The sequence below is a fragment of the Mesocricetus auratus genome, unplaced genomic scaffold, assembly GCF_017639785.1.
Source record: "Mesocricetus auratus isolate SY011 unplaced genomic scaffold, BCM_Maur_2.0 Super-Scaffold_100010, whole genome shotgun sequence".
NCBI classification, from domain to species: Eukaryota; Metazoa; Chordata; class Mammalia; order Rodentia; family Cricetidae; genus Mesocricetus; species Mesocricetus auratus.
In genome coordinates this window covers 28,491,826-28,512,198 of record NW_024429194.1, presented here as the reverse complement: position 1 = coordinate 28,512,198, position 20,373 = coordinate 28,491,826, and the positions used below count along the sequence as shown (strand labels likewise).

General features: G+C 39.4%; 1 protein-coding gene across 15 annotated transcripts in view; it reads right to left on the bottom strand.

Annotated features, from left to right (window-relative positions):
* The window catches only part of Dock10 (dedicator of cytokinesis 10), a 186,217-nt gene that overhangs the window by 64,563 nt on the left and 101,281 nt on the right, over positions 1-20,373 (bottom strand). For all 15 annotated transcript variants that reach the window (XR_005879873.1, XR_005879874.1, XM_013122369.3 and 12 more), the window contains exons 12-23: positions 18,744-18,965; positions 18,489-18,611; positions 16,954-17,036; positions 13,722-13,844; positions 11,509-11,588; positions 9,639-9,826; positions 8,691-8,756; positions 6,967-7,059; positions 3,041-3,164; positions 2,731-2,852; positions 2,296-2,382; positions 233-325 (exon numbers count right to left, since the gene is read on the bottom strand). Coding sequence is in view for 13 of the 15 variants with exons in the window: in XM_013122369.3 (XP_012977823.2) it covers positions 233-325; positions 2,296-2,382; positions 2,731-2,852; positions 3,041-3,164; positions 6,967-7,059; positions 8,691-8,756; positions 9,639-9,826; positions 11,509-11,588; positions 13,722-13,844; positions 16,954-17,036; positions 18,489-18,611; positions 18,744-18,965 (1,404 nt within the window). In the remaining 2 variants the exon portion in view is untranslated. The remainder of the gene's footprint in view (positions 1-232; positions 326-2,295; positions 2,383-2,730; positions 2,853-3,040; positions 3,165-6,966; positions 7,060-8,690; positions 8,757-9,638; positions 9,827-11,508; positions 11,589-13,721; positions 13,845-16,953; positions 17,037-18,488; positions 18,612-18,743; positions 18,966-20,373) is intronic.

The window sequence follows — 20,373 nt, the reverse complement described above, 5'->3', positions numbered from 1 at the left end:
GTAAATACATTCTAATTTTCCATTATTTTTGTTTCGGACAAAAAACTGATCTTTGCCTATTCTCCTTTTTTACGTAAACAGATTCATGTAGACAGTATGAAGTAAAACTCGTTTTCTCCCTGAACAGTAGGGTCTTTTCGAAGTCCCTAATAATCATCACTTCTTCAGTGGGAAATAGGTTTTCTTTGTCAGTTTCTCCCCAGAAAATCACTACATCTACACGTCATGTTACCTTACAAGCTTGGACAAAACTTGAGGTAGGTGACTGAGACATGTCTTTTTCTCTTTTTTGGCACTGGTGGAAAAATGCATTCACATATGGGTCCTGCAAAGGCAAGAGAAGTGCTTATTTGTGGCGGTGCACAAACTCAGAGCGCCAGTACTTCTAAGCAGTGTTTCCCCATGAAATCTGACTCAGAGCTCTCTTTTTTCCATAGACAGCAAGGTCAGCTGAAGGCTCCCAACCAAACCATGGCACTCTGGATGATGATGGCTCCTCCCTCACATATTTCACGCTCATAGTTCTCCCATTCTCTTGACCAAATAGCCCTCTAGAGAATGACAACCCTTGGCTGCCTGCCTGCCTGCCTCTCTCACTTCCTCGTTCCTTTCTTCTCTCCCTTCTTACCTGCCTCCCTGCCTGTCTTTCCTTCCATCCTTTTATTCTTACTTCCCCCCCTCTCTCTTTCTTCCTTTTTTCCCCTTGTTCCTTATTTTTCCAGTCCACATGCTGGAGAACTTTATAAATCTCTCTTACATAGTCTATGACACACAGGACACCACACTGTTTTTGACATGCCTAGGGCTATTTCCAGGTTTGATGTGTCTGTATCAGCCTGGTATCAGGACACAGCAAAAAGCTTGACATAAACCCCAAGAAATGTTGGTTTTGATCTGTTAAAATCTACTTGGAATCTTTCCAAGTTCGGGGTTATGTAGTCAAGCAAAGAAAGAAAATTTGAGTTTGAGAATACATTTGTGACATTTCTCTGGCAGTAGATTCTAGATGGACATCTGGCATGGATTTTCCTCATACTGGCATACGAGTGTGTGATGTTTCTGTTTCCTATTTGTAGTTTATTTCTTAACTGGAGACAGTTGTTTTCCTCTTAGATAGACATGATCACTTCAGCTGTGGGCTGCCTGTTGTGACAATGTGACCAGTGTCATTCCACATGCACCTATTTATTCCCAACTAGAGAAGTACTTCACAGTAGAAACAAGAGGTCTTCTGGGCAGATTACAAGACAGCTCAGCATCGTCTGTAGGTTCAGGGAACCAGATAAGCTTAGGACAAGTGACAGTTGACTTAAGATTTGAATGATGAGGGTGACTTGACCAGATGGATGAGCAGAAGGCAGGGAGAGAGGACAGGTGCCTTCCTCTCTGGCTGAGGAAGGGAGAGTGTCGAAAACATCTTGGGAAAGTTAAAGGAATATAGTGTGGGTTGGAAGCCACAGTGTGGGAAAGTCTTGAACCTTGGAAAACAAGATGAAGTGAGTTTAATCAGTTGTGGGATCCAGGGGATCAAAGTTTCCTTGAAATATTGAACTTCATTAATTTTAGAACCATATCTGTGACTCTTTATCTGTGTTATCTATGTGCTTATCTCTACATGGTACCTGGATTATTTAATTAGGAACCAAAATGTGGTTGAGATAAAACAGTATAAAACAACGACAAAAAGCTGCCCTGCAGCAGAAAGAGTAAGCTTAAAATCTAACAATTATGCATGTGTAGATAGCACGTGATAGCTCAGGAATTACTTTCACGTGAATTTTCTTCCTTTGCTTCCATCACAAGCTTATGTAGTGATGTTTTATGTATACCATTTTCCTGATGAGGACTTAAGAACCACAGAGGCTGAAGTGACTTGTTCAGTCACCAAGCCAGCTACTGGCTGAAGTGACTCTTCAGTGGAGTCTATCTCATGGTCCTGGGTAGGCGTTAGGATTAGACTTAGTTTTGGGGTAAATGTCAAAAATATTTGCTTTTACAATTGAACAGGTTTTAGATCTGGATACTATAAGCAGAAGGAAGTCATACTATGAGTGAATGGTAATATGCTAAATACACTTCTGCATTTTGGCCTCAAGTTTTATGACTTAAGGAGTTAGGGCACTTTGCCTATTTCAAAAGAGGTATAAAATTATATTTTAAGTATCTTTCTTGGCAAGGTCAGTCCCCTGTCCATTTGACAACTCATGACATGATGTGTTTCTCCCTATACACACAGAAGTCACCATCATATTTTACACCATAGTCTATGTCACAGTTATAGGACATGGTACTCACCTGAGTGTTCACTGTTGACACAACAAATGTTGACACTTTGAAAAGTGGTTTGCCACCATCGACCCATTTAATGTCACTTCCACCCTGCTGTAAGAAAGAGTTTGCTAACATCACTGACAATAAGGAAACCAAATCATTTGGTTTATGTTAATTTGCTGTTCTGAACCATTACTCCCTCGTTACTCTAGAAATGGAAAAATGTGCAAATTCATTTGGAAGTTTTGGAGGTAAGTCTGACATGCTTTCATAGAGTCATTTATTTAATGGTTCATTTTTAGTGGCCACAAATAAAGTATGAGTTAGATTATTGTAAGCTAACTTCATATCTGCAATGGACACATACACTATCATGCTAGTTTAAATAGAGAAAAAAAGATAGCTTTGTTTCATAGCTGAGTTTAAATTTTTTCTTGGAAATTATACACTATTCAATACCTTTCCACTTGCAGAATCTTGAATGCTTAAATAATTAGGAGGCAAGGTGGTTGTTATTGGGATATTATACTCCTGAGAAGCGATTTGATCATGTTTCATCAGAGGAAGCCAAGCATATCCCACTGCAAAGAAACAACATGGAGAAAGTTTTGAACATAATCCTCTATGCTAAGAAGTACAAATATATCATTTGTCACTATAAACATCAGCTTCATTTAAGAATCAATAAAGCATGTCTCTTCAAAATGGTCTCCAACTCAAGTTAAACATATGCCACCTTGACCCATTTCAGGCCACTTCTTGTAAGTACCTGAAGTCTCCAGAGCCTCTTTCTTTTTGGCATTAGCTTTTGCGTTGATGTCACATGTGATGTGATAAAAGGAAAATAAAAGGTGGTGCTTTTCATGGAGTTGTGTTGGTAACTCAATTTTCACCTGCAGTGGGAGATATCACATTTGGATTGAGATTAAAACCATTTACTTAACGTCAGCACAAGAGTGAAATTTAGGTTCATGCTTAGTCGAAACGATTGCTCTCAACAAATATCTAATCTGCTGGCTGTAATGTATTAATAGGTTATTTTTACATCTCACTGTGGTAGATGATGATTTAGATGATGTAGTACCTCTCATCACATGATTGATGTTTCTAGAGTATGGATTAAACACATATTCACCAACAGAACTGCTGAGCATAGGAAGACAAGCATTAACAACCTCCATAAAATATGTAAACCGTGAGTCCTGGCCTCTAGAGAATGCTCATGGGCATGGGATTAAATGGACACTTGTTAGCCATTCAGAATCTCAGACACTGCCCCAGAATCCAAGTGTGCATGTTAATAACGTACCCAGGCAATTCATGTGCACATCACTGAGCACTGTGCCTGCAAACAAGGTAATTGGAAGCCTGTCCTCTATCTCTCTAAAATACAACACAAAAGTATGAAATGACTTTTGTCATACCAAGCAATGGGTCATTTTATGAAACTGTACTGAAGGTTTACTAATGATGCCTCTGATTAAACACAAATATGAAACATGAAAGTGACATGGGTTATTCCATATTTCTGGAAAGAAAGGGTTTGGAATATCCACCTACACTTTATAGGATCTTTCAAATTAGACTTCAAAGCCCTGTCACATGCATTCAATATCCCTGTTGTCTTGTGAAGGGACACTACAGGGGTGGGACTCAAGGCCAAAGATACTGTGGGCTCTGGGTGAGTAAGACATGGCAGAGTTAGTAACAGGGTGTTTCCAAGACAGTTCTATGCCTCCTGATGATTCCTGTATACCAGGTTTCCAGGAGTCTGTCCAGATAACCTGCACTTAGATTTATGAGTCACTAAGTTGTTTTGAGAATAGTCAAGCAATAACTAATACACACAGGTTATTAACGTGATGTCTTGGGTACGTGGCTTTTTTTCTTTTTTCTTTTTCATTCTGTTTAAGAAAGGACATGGGCTGTAGATTTCACAGTGTGGTCCCAGCAATAGTAGCATTGTTGTCACCTCGAACCATAGAATCTCAAGCTCAACCCAGACACGATGAAAACCCAAATCTGAGTATTCTGTTTCAATGAGTCTTCCAGATAATTCTGATGTACGACATAGTTTGAGGAACCTTGGATTTTGATGCGGTAGAAACTGATATATTATTTAAGCTGGGCGTTGGTGGCGCACGCCTTTAATCCCAGCACTCGGGAGGCAGAGGCAGGCGGATCTCTGTGAGTTCGAGGCCAGCCTGGTCTACAGAGCGAGTTCCAGAACAGCCTCCAAAGCCACAGAGAAACCCTGTCTCGAAAAACCAAAAAAAAAAAAAAGAAAAAAAGAAACTGATATATTATTTATATAACAGTGTACTAATATAGCTACAAAAACCAATTGACAATTCTAAATTCATAATAACAAGCAGAACACTAGAAAATTTCTTCTTAGCTAATTTAAAGATTACATAGCAATATACCAAATATTCAAGAATTCTACTTAACTAAATGGTAATGAAAGCATCGATGGCCTAGGGTTTCTATTGCTGTAATAAAATAATGTGACCAAAAACAACTTGGGGAGAAATGGACTTATTTAAGCTTACAGTTCCATGCCATAGTCCATTATCAAAGAAGTCAGGCAGGAACGAAAGCAGAGTAAGAACCTCGTGGCAGGAATTAAATCTGTTTGCTGGCTTGCTCTTCTTGGTTTGTTCAGATTACCTTCTTGTAGCACCCAGAACCACCAGCCCAGGGGAAGTCCTGCCCACAGTGATCTGGGTTATACCTATATATAATGTGTCAAGTTGACATAAAACAAGGCTTCACAATCCCTCACTTTAGAAATCCTACAGATAGTTACATTTTATTACAACAATGCTTTGGATAATTTATACCCATTTTAAAGTTAATGCAATCATTTTTCCTGTAACCAAGAAAATAAAGTGTTAGTATTAAATCTGTGCTGCAAAGACCCATAAGTGATTAATAATCTACATGCCATGTGGAAAAGCTCATAGATTTTATGAGATTCCAGGAAGTATGAGAAAATAAAAAAGATTAAAAGTCAGACTTAACAGCATTGAGACACTGAGAACACTAATTTATGAAATTCTTACATCTACAGAAAAATGCATCTTTCACATGTGTTTTGTCAAAAGGTCAATCAATATGGTAGATATTCTGTAATGTGATAATAACTCTTACCCTTAGCTTTGTCTTTTCTTTTTTAACCCTATGAACTGGACTGATGGAGGGAAAATAAGAGCGCTAAGTAGGTATGGAAGTAGGAGATAAGGTCAGGGAATTCTGTTAATTAGTTTGAAAATGACAAATGTGTAACATGGGTGGTGGACAGAGAATGGCTCCCACAGATAATTCTGTGTTCTAAAACTCAGAACCCAGGAATATGTGACTGTACAAGGCAAAAGGAGCTCCCTCTTCCCTTCCCTCCCCTCCCTCTCTCCTTTCACTTCCCTCCCTTCCCTCCCTCCCTTCCTCCCTCCCTCCCTCCCTCCCCTCCCTCCCTCCCTCCCTCCTCCTTCCTTTTCAGAAAGGAAACAACACCTCACCTGGGTCTCAAACTCTCTAGATAGCAAAGGACTATCTTAAGTTTATGACCCGCCTACCTCTACTTCTCAAGGGCTGTGATCACCACACCCAGTTGTATGTAGTGCTAGAAATACGACCCAGGATTTAATGTATGCTAGACATTTCCAGTCACACCAAGGTCCTTACAAAAGGTAGGCAGGAGAGGAGTCACAAGCCAAGGTATGAGGTGGTGTTTAGAGGCTGCAAGAGGTAAGGAAACAGATCTTCCTCTAGAAATTTCTGGAGATAATACTGTCTCACTAACACCATTATTTCAGTCACATGACAGCCAATCAATACCTCTAACTGCCAGAGCTGTTAAGGGTGTGCACTGTTTTAAGCAACTAAAGGATGCTAATTTGTTATAGCATTAATAGAGGAACTCATACAAAATCCTAGCAAGCTGTAGTAGTTCAGATCTTTGTCTTATGGTTAGAAGCTGGGTTTACCCACCGAAACTTGTCTCAGGCTGTTTATAACGTAGCAAATATGTGTGTAGCTATTTACCACTAGCCCAGTGACATTTCTTACGAGTTACAGGAAGTAGGGACTTCTATCTAGAGCTATATGGCCTGGTTTAAATGCTGATTGTCCCTTAGTAGTTATATGACCCTGTCAAAGTTGCTTGAGCCAATGTACCCTCATCTATATAACGGTAGGTGGTAACAGTGCCGGCTTCTCAGAGCTTTGGAGGAGTTAAGTGAGATGATGCCTATATCTTGATGTACAATAAAAGTGTTGAATTTCCCAGGGCAAGTCACACTTCTAACCATGAGATGAGCCCAGTGGACTTCATGCAGGTATGAGCAATAGTGTTGATTCTTCACATCTATTCTTCCTGCCATAACATGATAGGCTCCCGCCAATTGGTAAAGCTACCTAATATAGTCTTTATTAAAATCGCCCATAAAATAAATGAGAAAAAATGGTCTCACTTGAAAAGAATGATGGAAATAAAACCATTATTTTTTTTGGAAGGTCAGTCTTGTACTCAACTGACCAGGATTATCACCAGCCAGTATCACTTGAGTCAATTTCACTGTAGAGTCTTGGGATATGTCCTCAACTGTCCTCAATCTGAGATGTGGTCTATACAAGGTTTCCCTGACCTACTCACCCAGGAGTTCTAGGCAGAGGCTTTGGGGGTCTGGTCCTTACCTCATCGGAGAAATCTGGATTTTGAGAATGGTGGAGCACAGCTGTATAGGCGGCTGAAGTGAAGAGCGGCCCTCCAGGTTTTCCATAAATGCACTGTTTAGAAAGTTTTGAGGGAAACAGTTGTGAGAGCCTGAAAGTTTTCCCAAGTGAAAAGAAATCATTTCTTCAGTTTCCCAATTCCAGCACACTTTGTGACTGACTTCCTAGGATGACATCTAGTTAACTTTGAACTTCATTGGCACATTGTTCTGTGTGTACTATGCCACAAGACATCAAAGGACATCTAAAAGCCTTTATTCATCTCATAGGTATGGCACACGAGCTGAAAACTGAACCAAGTCACTGTATGACTTTTGATTGTCATAAATATGAATCAATGTTCAAGACAGATTCCTAGAAGATGATTTCCTGACAGAGTTAAGGTCCTCAGGCTTGGCTGGATCTCACTTCCATGCAAACCAATTCCTATTCATGACGGTGGAGGCAGCAGGACAGACCCAGCTTTTGATCCCAGCCTCTGATCAGGTCAGAGGACTGGATAGGCTTTCATGAATCACACAGGTCAGAGGACACATAATACCCGGAGCTCATGACTTCTCTTCTACTCTTATATCTGGTCATGCCATGTCCCTGGGTGGTGTTAAAAACACAATGAAGCAGGGAACCCACAACTTGCTATTGCTCTCCTTCCCTACCACTGCTCTGGTGGGTCTGCTGTGTTTCCTACAAAGTCATTGTTGTGTTTGCTTAACAATGCTATCACATGCTAATTTTCTTCTCCTGATACCAATGCTATTAAAAGCTCAGTTGGAATGGATGCTTACAGTGGCTCAAGATTATCTTGAAGAATGCTTCCTTATTCCACATTCTTAAATTCATCTCCACTCTTTGGAATAAGACTACAAATTCCCTGCTAGCATAAATCAAAGTATGATTTATACCTGATGGTATTATGAGAAATAGCCTGAGGCAATGGTAGGATTAGTTAGACATTATCTTGGTCCTTCACTATCTCCTCCCTCTGATTTAGTTGCAATATAGAAGATTTGACCATAGACTCAGTAAAAATAGCCTTTTCTTTATTTTTAGAGGGTATTTTTTATTTGATACCCTTAAAAAAAGTACATATCATATATGAACTCCAGAAAAGGCAATCCAGTTAAAGTTTTATAGATCAAAATAGTGATATTATTAACTCATCTGTTCACCAATGTGAGTTGCCTTTTAGAGCCATTTTCTAGTCCCCTAGAACTTGGCTCCATAAATGTGAGCTCTGTGGAGGCACCTTGAATTAACCAACTGTCCTGCTCTTAAATATGAGCTCTCCAGGGACATCCTGCATTAACCAATAAGCCTGAGTATAGTAGCCCTTCTATAAAGGCAGCATGAAGGCTGGCTAGCTGTACTGCTACAAATCAAGCAAGCTGAATCCAGACTAATTTGGGCAACCGCTTCACGCTTCACAGAGAATTCTTGTACTTATTTTGCATTATAATGACTTACCTTTTCCCAAATCATGAGGCAGAGAGCTGTGGGAGACTAGTGTTTCTGATAGGTAGGGTTAGTGATGGCTGTTAAGTCACATACATTTTCAGGAAATCTAAAACAACTGCTTGAAATTGCTCCTCATTTAACCATACTCATGTAAACCCTCCCCCAGTGCTGTAAAGGACCAAGATGCCTGCTTTGCCTCTCATGCTGTGTCCCCAAGTGACTTGGCTCACCTTCATGGGCTTGGCACCATCTTCATCAGAATTTTTGAATTCAATGCACACAGTTATATTCCGTGCCTGAAATTATAGTGAGGGGGAAAAATGGAGATGGTAATTTCCTCTTAAATAACACCCCAAACAATATAAGGGCCTAAAATAAGTAGCTTCTAATTAAATCTGAAAAAAATGTAAATAACCAGCATTGTGTTATGACATTATTCATGGTCCTCAGAAACAGCAGGATTTGGAGAGATTTTAAAGGAAACAAAAAAGCTCACAGTATAGGACTAAGCATGTTATTTTCGGAGTATTATAAGAAACTAAAAAAAATGGTCTAGATCAAATTTATGTCAGGTTGTTTTTAGAAAGGATTATTAATGTATTATACAACCATGCATCCCCAAACAATTCAGAGATGAACAACTATAAGATAACTGCCATGGAATATTTCTTTACACTGTGTGAAGATGTGATTGGTTTAATAAAGAGATGAATGGCCAATAGCTGGGCAGGAAAGTTTAGGCGGGACATCTGGGGACAGAGAGGTGTCGGGGAAGAAAAAAGGGAGTCACCAGCCAGATGGAGAGGGAACAAGGTGTGAGTCACATAGCAACATGTAGATGAATCGAAATGGGTTAATTTAAGTTGTATGTGTTAGAGGGACAAGCCTAGTCTATAGGCCAAACTTTTTATAATTAAGTTTCACTGTCCTTTTTTGTGAGCTGATGGGCCCAGAGAAAAATCTGTTTATGAATAACTCTTTTGTAACACTTCAAGATGCTGAAAAGGCATTCATCTTTAAATAACCCTAAAATGAATTCTAGGATGAACCCACTCTTGGCTAAGCATTTCCTCCAAGTCTGGGCTCATAGTTATTTGAAGCTGCTCTTTTAAGAGCCATTTTGTATGATCTATGTAGAGTGAACGGGGAAGTTAACGCCTCGGAAATGTGTGTCATACCTTGTTGAAGCATTTCTGGCTATCGTACTTGAGGTGTTTGGGGTAGACATAAATTTGATTTTTGTATACTCTGTATGGACGGCAATACTTTGTTGAGTCATAAATAAATTCTTCCACCTCCACTGTAGGTTCTGATTGAGCCATCACGTTGAAAGGCTTGACAGGGATAAAGGACGATGTTACACAGTCTTAAAAAATCAGAAAATAAGAGTTTGTCATTTAATATGGATATTCTAAAGTGAGCAACACTTAACATATTTTAACATTAATCTATTTAAAATGGAAATTTGCTATTGAGCTCCAAGAGCATGAAAATGTGAGATGGGGGGCATTGGGCATGATATTTATGGTATTAAAACTCATGGCTAAGAGACATGGAAAATCTTTGAGGTTTCTGTTATTTCACTGCTTGAATGAAGAAACTGCCATGTTGAAAGAGAAAAAGCCCCCATGCTTATTTTTTTATTCATAAAGAACCTTCCTGGACTCAGATAAAACAACGTTATGGGATATACATCCTTGGGAATCAGATGATAATTCTAATATTTAATCAGGAGTTACTTAAAATGTTTTTGTTATAGTCTCCAGTTTCTCTAGTACTTTATCATTCCTTCAAAAAGAGTATTTAGCCTTCTATTGTGTTGTCTTTTCTGTGGGTAATAAAACCTTGTTCCCTAAATCACATAGAGGAAATTGTTTAGTTTGTCTTCTGCTATTTGCCATCAATCAATGTGAAAATGATTTGGGGTCAGAACTTCAGTTAGAATTCTTATTATAATTTATACTAAAATGATTTGTGGAAACTTATCGAGACAGATGACCATCCTAATATTCCCTGTCTTTAGTCTCTACCCAGTCATCATTTATTACAAGAAAACTTCTTTCTGCATTTAGGAACCGCCCCCCCCCCACTTTTAGGTCAGTAAAAGCAGGAGTTTCACTATGTTCCAGATAAGGTGGACTTCCTATGTAATAACTTTTCAGTCACTTAGGGGGGTGGCTGTGCCCAGTGCCTGAAGCAACTTGTCAGTGTGGTATGGCAGAACCAGTCTACACTGGAGTCAGTGAACTAGATAGAATTTCAATTCTCTCACTGTTAGTTATTTGTAACATGAATAATATAAACCCAGGGACAGATATTGGTGTTCAAGCTGAAGATCAGAAAAGCAAAGCAGCCGGCTAGTAGTTCTTACCTCTACCAAGGCTGAAATGAGGATCATGTCTTCCCTATGACTAGAATCTAAGTATCACATGAGACCCTTTGCTTCTTCCTTATATACCTCTCTAGTGCTGGGATTAAAGGTGCAAGCTTTGATACTCTTTTAGACTGATTCACTCTCATGTAGTAGCCTTGTCTGGCCTTGAACTCAGAGAGATCCATCTGTCTCCGTCTGCTGAGTCCTGGAATTTAAAGTGTGAGCCATCACTGCCCAGATTCTATGGCTAGCTAGTGTGGCTGGCTTTGCATTCTGATCCCCAGCAAACTTTATTAAACCATAAACAATAAAATATATAACCACAGCTATTCATCTGCTTGAGCCTGACTTTCCTCATAACACTCCAGGGTTTTAAGGATTTTATGAACAATTTCATATGTGCTGTATATTAAATATTTGTATAACAGAAAATAGTTAAGCTATCCAAGATATAGTTTTTATTATGAACTCATTGTCTGCTAAATGGATGATAAGTCCCAAATTCCTATAGTATAATGAATCACTTTTCATTTTGGAAGACAAAAATCTCCAAATGATCCAAATCTTGGGATCAACCAGTTAACTGACAAACCAATCAAACAACCAAATAATCTCCCACAAGATTCTCAGAAGTCTCTAAATGAACTGTGACATCAATGACATGGGAATCATACTTGGTTGCTCCAAGGGAATGTTGTCCACAACAATATCCAGGCTTCCAGGGATGGTCTGCATTTTGCCTATCCTGTCAGCTCTGTAAAAGGACATCAAACACACACAGATACACACATACACACACATACACACACACACACACACACACACACACACACACAGAGAGAGAGAGAGAGAGAGAGAGAGAGAGTATTATTTTCATTTTCAAAGAAAACCCCATCTTGTACTATAATTCTGAGCTTCAAGAAGGGTAAAGTGTAATGGTATATTTATTTTTCCCCCTTTGGTTAGTTTAATTCCTGTAAAGTATACGCTAGTGTAAATAAAAACAAAACTCAGGAAGGAATCTTAAGTTACAGATATCCTGAATAATATCTTATTTAAACTTATTTTCTCTGATTTCACTTGTACACGTGGCTAGATGAATATAATAGTAGATTATATGGTCTTGTCAATAAGATTCATGTGAATTTGCTTAAGCATTTCACTGTCACAGTGAGTTTTAAGAATTTTTCAGATCGAAGTTGGTTTTTGCTACAGTTGCTAAGAGTTTGTGTTTATCTTTCTTCCATAACAAAGAACTGACTGCCTCTACATGTCTTTTCCTTCTCCTGTGATGTGTGGTCACTCTTTGACTCTGGGGTTCTGTATCCTTCCTTGTTTCTAGCTGATGGCATTCTTTGAAGGTTGAAGAACCTTTAGGAGGCAGAGTCTTGCTAGAGGAAGGCAGTGACTGGAGACAAGCGTTAGAGTGTTACAGCCGAGCTCCATTCACTGTTCACCCCTGTGTCCTGACTGCAGATGCAATGTCACCAGCTGGCGATGTTCCTGCCACTATGCCTTCTGTGTCACAGATAACTATATCCCCTAGGGGCATAAGCCAAAGAAAACCCTCCTCTCTTAAGTTGCTTTTGTCAGATATTTGACCACAGTAGTTGGAAATATAGCTCATACACATACTGTAAGATCATCATTATTATTTTAATTTAATTTTTTGTTTTGTTTTTTGAGACAGGGCTTCTCTATGTAACGGTCCTGCCTATCCTGGAACTCACTCTGTAGACCAGGCTGGCCTCGAACTGTACCATTACTTGAGCCCAACCTTTCACCTCTCTTCCCAGGTCCATGTGCAGTGAACTTCATTGGTGGCTTGAAGTCAGCAATGACAAATTTATGCCAGGAACACTGTTCACTAGCAGAAATCAGTTTTGATTAATGTCAGCACTGCACTGTGTATTCTAGGTACCCCTCACATGTCATTTATAATTTATTTATGTTCACTGACTACATGGGGTTTGTCTTGTTTATCAGTTTATCCCCAAATCTTTTCATGTCCCGTTCTGCTCACCATTACAGCTATTCAAGTCTTAGGAGACTGTCAAAAAGGCAAAAGGAAAAGCCCTTTTTATTTTCTCATAGTGGCTTGAAGAGTCTTGTGAAAACCTGGCTATAGGTTTTGACCAGGATGTTTGATAAGTGAAGGGAAGAAAGGTCTCTTATACTACTAGCCCTCTATCTGGACTACATAGAGTACAAGGTCTTGCAAAGAGTCTACTTGTCATCCCAATTGTATGTTCTAAAAACTTCCATAATGACGATGATAGATAAAACATCCCTTCTATTTAAATAGATACAAATAATTTACTGATGCTGCAAAAGATATTGGTTATACTTGTTTAAACACATATTTTTGAGGGTTATACAAAATTAGTTGATAAGAGACTGTTGATTCTTAGGTGAAATAAAACCATTATTTAAGGCTAAGGAGTACAAGAACACTCTGTGTATTAGAGGCTAATAGTGTAAGGTAAATTGTATAATAAGGGCATCTACATATCTCAAGAAGAGGTTCCTGTGGGGAGGAAGTGGATTCACCAGTCCCAACTGACTTCTGCCAGCCAGTATCATATGTGGAAGAGATAAAACCGAAACCGCAGAATCAGGAGTATCATAAACAATGCTATTTCTGGATACTGAATTTTGGTGGTGGGTTGTCACACAACTATAGATGAATGACATAGCCCAACATAGTACAACACTTCTGTATGATTCTGGCAAACTGACTCTTAGGGCACAATTTAGATGAAAGGGAAGTTGCCAGACAACCATCTGTTTCGGGAAGTGTCTAGACAGTTGAGACTCGGGGCAGCAGGTGTTATGGAGAGAGAAGAAACCAGTGTTGGTTACTTAAGGGGCATCCAGAATATCCTACCGTCTGTAGTCTGATACCAGTTTGAGCAGGTCCTCAGCTGAAATCTTGCTACTTTCTTGTCTATACAGTGGTGAAAATCTTGAGTCTCTGTCCACATTTCCCTGGTTGTCCTTAAATACAGATCTGTAGGAAAAATAATGTTTACTCGGGTTTATATTGTGTTACTGTTTAAGAAATTGTTTTTCTAAGGAGGACAATTAATGACCATTTTAATTTATGAGTGAAAGAACTCAAGGGACTTATCAAAATAAAGACACCAGTTCTCAGGCAGAGCTTTTACTTATAAACACTACATTTTTGTCACATTCCTCATTTTCAACTGTATATATAAAGTGGGAACAGTTGCTGTTACAACTGTTTTCATGTTGTCCACATTCATTACCATATCAAAATCTTGGAGTATTGGGGAATTGAGAAAAGAAGGAATATATTCATTTTTGAATGTGTGTTTGTGCTGGTGAAGTTGCACTGGCGTGTGTGTGTGTGCGTGTGCGAGTGCTTTGAGAAGTAAGACCTCTCACTGGACTGAAACTCACCAAACAGGCTAGGCTGGCTGGTCAGTAATCTTGAAGTACCCACTGTGTCTGTTTCCTCTAAGGTGGTATGACTATAGCCATGCACCATCGTGTCCAGTTTTTTACCCAGGTCCTGTGGCACAAACTCAGGTCCACGTGTTCGCAAGACAAGCATTTCACTGACTGAGCTATCATCTAAGGACCTCTTTAAACTGTTTTCTCAAGGCACCGTAACGTTGCAGCAAGGATTAGGTTGTAGCTATGACTGTGGAACAAGGTGAGATTCTTAAAATGTCTTTGTGAAGCTAACTAAGCCCATGTTCTAACTTTTCAGACAGAAATAAAGATAAAAATGCAGGAAACATGAGTCAGAGTTTTGCATTAAATAAGGCTAACATTATGTTGTTTCCCTCCTTGATTCATTTCATGGGAGCTATGATGCCTTACTTAAGATGCATAATTGCTTTTGTCTGAGTTATGAAGCAAGGTCAGGCCATGTTTGCTTCCCATGCATTTCGCTGATGTCAGCCCCACCCACCCCATACTTATTATGCATCAAAGAAAAATTCAGCCCACATATAATTGCTTTTTCTTCAACATCAGAGAAATGTTGGATTTTCATTTCTTCTAGTTTCAGAGCTTTAGCTAGAATATTTTATCATTTAAATGAATCAAATATTTTAATAAAGTAGCTGAAATGACTTTGAGAATGATATCAGTCATAGACTTTTAGTGTAAATTAACATGTAAAAAAGGGGAACATGGGCTAGAAATGTATTGAAATGATATTTTTAGACTCTTTGAAATTGTCTCCAGTTTTGTTGCAGTTCTTGTTAAGCAGTAAGTGAGGGGGAAAACATCTCTCCTTGATAAAATTTTAAATGCAATAACAACAGGAAAGCATAACAAAAACATCTAACTTGAAGACTAGAGAGAGAACTCAGCAGGCAAAAGCACTTGCAGCCAAGCCTGCCTGCAAAGTTCAGTTTCCAAGGGCCACATGGTAGGAGGAGAGAGCCATCTTCTGTACTGTGCCCTCCGAACTCCACACGAGTGCTGAGGCCAGCTGCGCATGCCCTCCCCTGCCCCCACCCCACAAAAGTAATACATAAAAACGTGATAAGAATTTCAAAGCATTTAACTTAAAAAATGGCTTTTGCATAAATACTTAATCTATGTGAGCTATAAAATCCATTTTGCTCATATCCACAGCTGTCTTGTGACAAGTGTAGTGCAGCCTGAGGTCTTTATTTTGGATCCTTCTGCCTCACTCTCTCAAGTGCTAAGGTCAGAGTCACATGCCATCATGTCGTTTTAGACATTTCTCTGCGTGTGTGGATACAGCAGATGAAAGATGAAAGTGGTTGTTAGGGCCCAGCATGGGCACACAACTATGATCTCAGCACTGGGCTAATAAAGACGGCAGGAGGACCGGGTATTCAAAGCCATGATGAGCTATACAGGTCGGTTCTGTCTCAGAATAGAAAAAAAACCCTCTCCAATGACTGAGGATGTAGTTTAGTGGGAGAACATTCGCCTAGAATTCATCAGCCGCAGAAAAAAGTTAATTTGGTTGATTGACATCAAAATGAATTACTGGTAATAATGGAACTATAAAAAGACAGAGAAGGACCTGGTAAGGGTATACGAGGAGTTTTGTCACTGGAAGATGCGTGCAGGGGTGGACCACCACTTGGGATGTTGTCAAGCATGAGAATCTTAGATACTGCTGCCTTGTGCATCTTTAATACAGTATATGCTGCTGCCTTGTGTGTCTTAAGATGTACAGATATGAGAATGAAAATTTATTTTCGTCCTGATCAATTTTAAAGAAAATTGAGCACTGTCTGTTAGTCGTTTACAAGTTAATATGAGACAAATCCTGGCATGGACTTGGGCACCTATGATCCTGCAGGTGATATGCATGGAAAAAGTTTAGCTGCAATAGGACATATTTGTAAATTCAACATCTTTTAGAATTGTTAATTATAAAGTATCCTCTCTCTCTCTCTCTGTGTGTGTGTGTGTGTGTGTGTGTTCTACACTCATTCAAAAGATAATCTTTTTGCTTAAAAGTGGCAGTACAGCTGGTATCAAATCTGAGAACATACCAGATACATTTCAAATTAGATGCTCACAGCGATGAGATCTGGGTGTACTGCAGCAGCTGAGTGGAAATCTGGTTTGAAGCAACTGTTAATGCTACTATTTTAATTGCTTTACAATGTTTTAGGGCATACTCAGAGCTACACTGTGAAGCAAACTGCGATAACCAACACTCACATCAAAGACAGCTTAGATGATCAACTTGATGGCCTCATTGGACAATGACATAGAGCAGAGCTCTGTGCATAAATGAACGCATGAAGGCATACAGGAAAGTAGGCACTGTCCTTCTTTAACTTATGTCCATTAGGCTCTTGGGACTGACCAAAAATTGAGTTTATTAAGCCAGTTATGACTTTGATTTGGTACTAAGATCCCCCATCTGGGGCCATGACCCCACTGTCTACAGGCCAAAGGCTTTTAGTATAAGCTGTCTTGCTGGCCTAATTTGTGCATAGTTCATGATGTGTATGAAGATGACACCATGTTAACATTTCTTTAGATGTGACTCTATTTACAACAATAGACAGCATAAAAACATTCAAAGCCATAGCTTCTGATACAGACTGTAGACACATGTCTGTTGTGTTAACTGCAAAGTAGGACCTTACCTCACGGCCCAAGCAAATGGCATCCGGTATTTCCCCAGTTTGCTGCAGAACTGCCTATTGGATTTTAGGATTTTTTGTGCAAACTGAGGAAAAAAATAAAATATCATTTAGGGATAGTCGATTACAAAGTATACATGTAAAATAATAAGTTATTTTTCCATTTTATTATCTACTGAAATTCTATATAATGTGTTCTGACTGACACGCAGCTTACATATGATACTCTGTGTTCAAGGTATTGTAGAACTCTAGGATTTCTTTTTAATTTAAAAATTCTAAGTGTAGAAAATCATTCCCTAGTCTTGAAATGTCAACTGTTATCCACTCACCCTGCTTCTCTTCCTACCTTCTTCCTTGCCTTCCTTCTTCCAGCTAAGAGAAATTAAAATCTTGAATGGAAAGTTCTCAAATTTATATTCATAACTGGTTCAGATCATACTTCTTATTCAACAAGAAACTTTTTCTGTGAAGGGCTACATGGGCCCTGCCTTCTCTGTCACACTTTCCAGATCTAGTGCTATAGCGGAGAGGTAGCACAGATAAGTACAAGAATAACTTTTATTTTCAGTACTGGAGAAAACCTAGGGCTTCACACACTTTAGGCAAAGTGTGATCGAGTGTCAATAAAATTTTATTTACAAAGGCTGGTAATAGGCTAGATGTGGTCAGAACAGATAGTTTGCTGAACCATGATATGAGAAACTCTCATACATAAGTTGAACTACAGTTCGAATTGTCGCACATGCTCAGATTTATTGGTTTTAAGTTATTTCCTTGATATTCTTCCTTTGTATGGAAATATACACTTAAAACATTTATCGTTTAGTAAACAGAGGTAACCCATAATTTGATTATTTGAGATAACAAGGTGATAGAATGAACAAAGCAGAAAAACACCATTGGTCTTTCCATTCAGGTCACTCATACTGTTCCTTGTCTCTATCTTCCTACACTTCACTGTTATTATATTTAATTTACAGTCATTTGTCTTTGTTATCTGGTCCATTGTCAACTTGCTGACATGTTAGCAAATTGCCTTCCCTTGATTTTTGACTCCTAACTTTGTTATTGCAAATTCTTCGATCCTTAGGGCTCACGCGGTGTACAAATTTCAATTTATTTCTACTTAATACCCTTGGGGGGTTGAATGATCCTTTTACAGGGGTCACCTAAGACCATGGGAAAGCACAGATGTTTTCATTGCAATTCATGACAGTAGCAAAATTACAGCTACAAAGTAGCAATGAAAATGATCTTATGGTTGGGGCCACCACAATATGAAAAACTATATTAAGGGGTTGCACATTAAGAAGGTTGAGAACTACCTTACTAACAGATTCATAGACATTAGAGACTGTTGGGTCCAAAGGACATAAGACAAAAATGTAAAATTTAAAATATTTTTGGTAGATATTAATTATATTGCTAGATGAATGCTGAAAGTCATACACTTATCAACTTTTATAATTCAGGAAGGTGGCATGACTTTATTTCCTTAAAATGACTGAAATTATTTATATGAAAATTATCCTTACCTTGTTGGAGTCTGGATTCTTAATGTAAGGTTCAGCACTGCTCCCAATGTTTCCCATTAAAACTTTTTCGACTTTGGCCACCAAAACAATTTCAGAGTGTGGATCACTCACAGAGAATATAGCCTATGTTAAAAGAAATCAGTGAATAACTACCATAGAAACCACCGTGAAGATGTTCACAAAATACCATTGCTCATCCTGATAACTTAAGGAACAACGCTTTTCTGTCCCATCACAAATAAACAAAAATGCAACCTGCTTTGGGAATTTTAACCATTCCTCTGGAAGGCCCTTTATGTGAGGTTCCTCTGATTGTCTTGGTGTGCCAGGGTCGATGTTGCCATTTTCCAAGGCCGGTGGGGCCCCCGAGAGCATCTGCCGGACCACAGGGTGATTCAGATCTACATGGAAATCGGCAGAGATCTTCCTGCTATCTCTGAGGTCGTAAAGTGCCACACTCACAAAAAAAGGCTCGATCTGTGGGAAAACAAAAACCAGATGGTTCTGACAGAAAACAATTGTCCGGCTGCCAGTCTTGCACCACTGAGTCTCACAACACATGGGATGAAAGATGGGCAGGAAGAAAATTCTTTGACCCAGTGAGAAGTAACCAGACTCCCTCCCTGCAGCAGAGGTCTCCAAGCCCAGGGATGCCTTTCATTTGTTTCTTGACCTTAGACCACCATCCAAGTATGCTTTCCCACATGTTTTATCACCAGCATATTAGGTTTGAATAGCCTTCTAGTTGTTTTCCCCATACTCTAAGAAAATAACTCGTTACCTCAGTCTCCCCAGATCCTTGGAAAACTAAAATGAAATGCTAGAAGTTTCTAGAGTGTACTGAGAACCATTTCACAAGTCCAACTGTTTTTCAGATTTTTCTTTCTTCCTCTCTTTCTCCCTTTCTTTTCTTTCTTTTTTTTGAGACAAGGTCTTTCTGTGTAGCCCTGGCTGTCCTTGAACCTTCTTTGTAGATCAGGCTGGCCTTGATCTCAGAGATCTGCCTGCCTCTGCCTCCCACATCCTGGGATTAAAGGCGTGCACCACCACACCAGGCTAAATGTGTAGCTTAGGCTGGCCTTGAATGGGTGATCCTCCTGCCTGCGCTTCCTTCATCAAATCCCTCCAGAATAAGGACTTAAGCAGAGTTTGTTCAGGGGGCTCCTGGACAAGACAAATTGGCAAAGACACAGTAGAAGGAAAGGAGATGGATAGCACAGGAGAGTGGAGTCAGAGCAGGGCAAAGCAGTCAGGGGCTGTCCACGTGCATTAGAGAGGCACAGGAGAAATGTCAAGGCTTAGTGATCCACGGCATATATTAAAGCAGAACACAGTGCAGGACAAGGAATATTACCAAGTCTTTGAGCATAGGAACCTGAGCTCATGAGAATGGTCACTGACACAAAGATGAATTCTTCACGAGACATGGAAAGTCCTCTCTAAGATTGCTCAGTTGGTCATGAGTTTTGGATTTCCAGGTCAGTCAAGAGAACTGGGCTGGAAATCCAGACCTGGGAGCTTTTTGAATGAAACGCCTATTTAAGTCACAAACCACAGATGTGTTGTTTTAAATGTGAATGGTTCCCATGGGCTCATATGTTTGAATACTTGTTCCCCCATTGGTAGAACTGTTTGGGAAGGACTAGAAGGTGTAGCATTGTTGGAGGAGGTGTGCCACTTGGGGGCAGGTTTTGTGCTTTCAAAAGACTGGAGCTCTTCCCAGTGTACTGTCCGTCTCCTGCTTGACTATTAAGATGTGAGCTCTCTTGGCTCCTGCTGTCAGGGCTTTACTCCACCATCATAGGCTCTAACTCTCTGAAACTGTAAGCCCAACTAAATGTTTTCTTTTGGAAGTTTCCTTGTGTTTTGTCAAACAGAGAAGAGA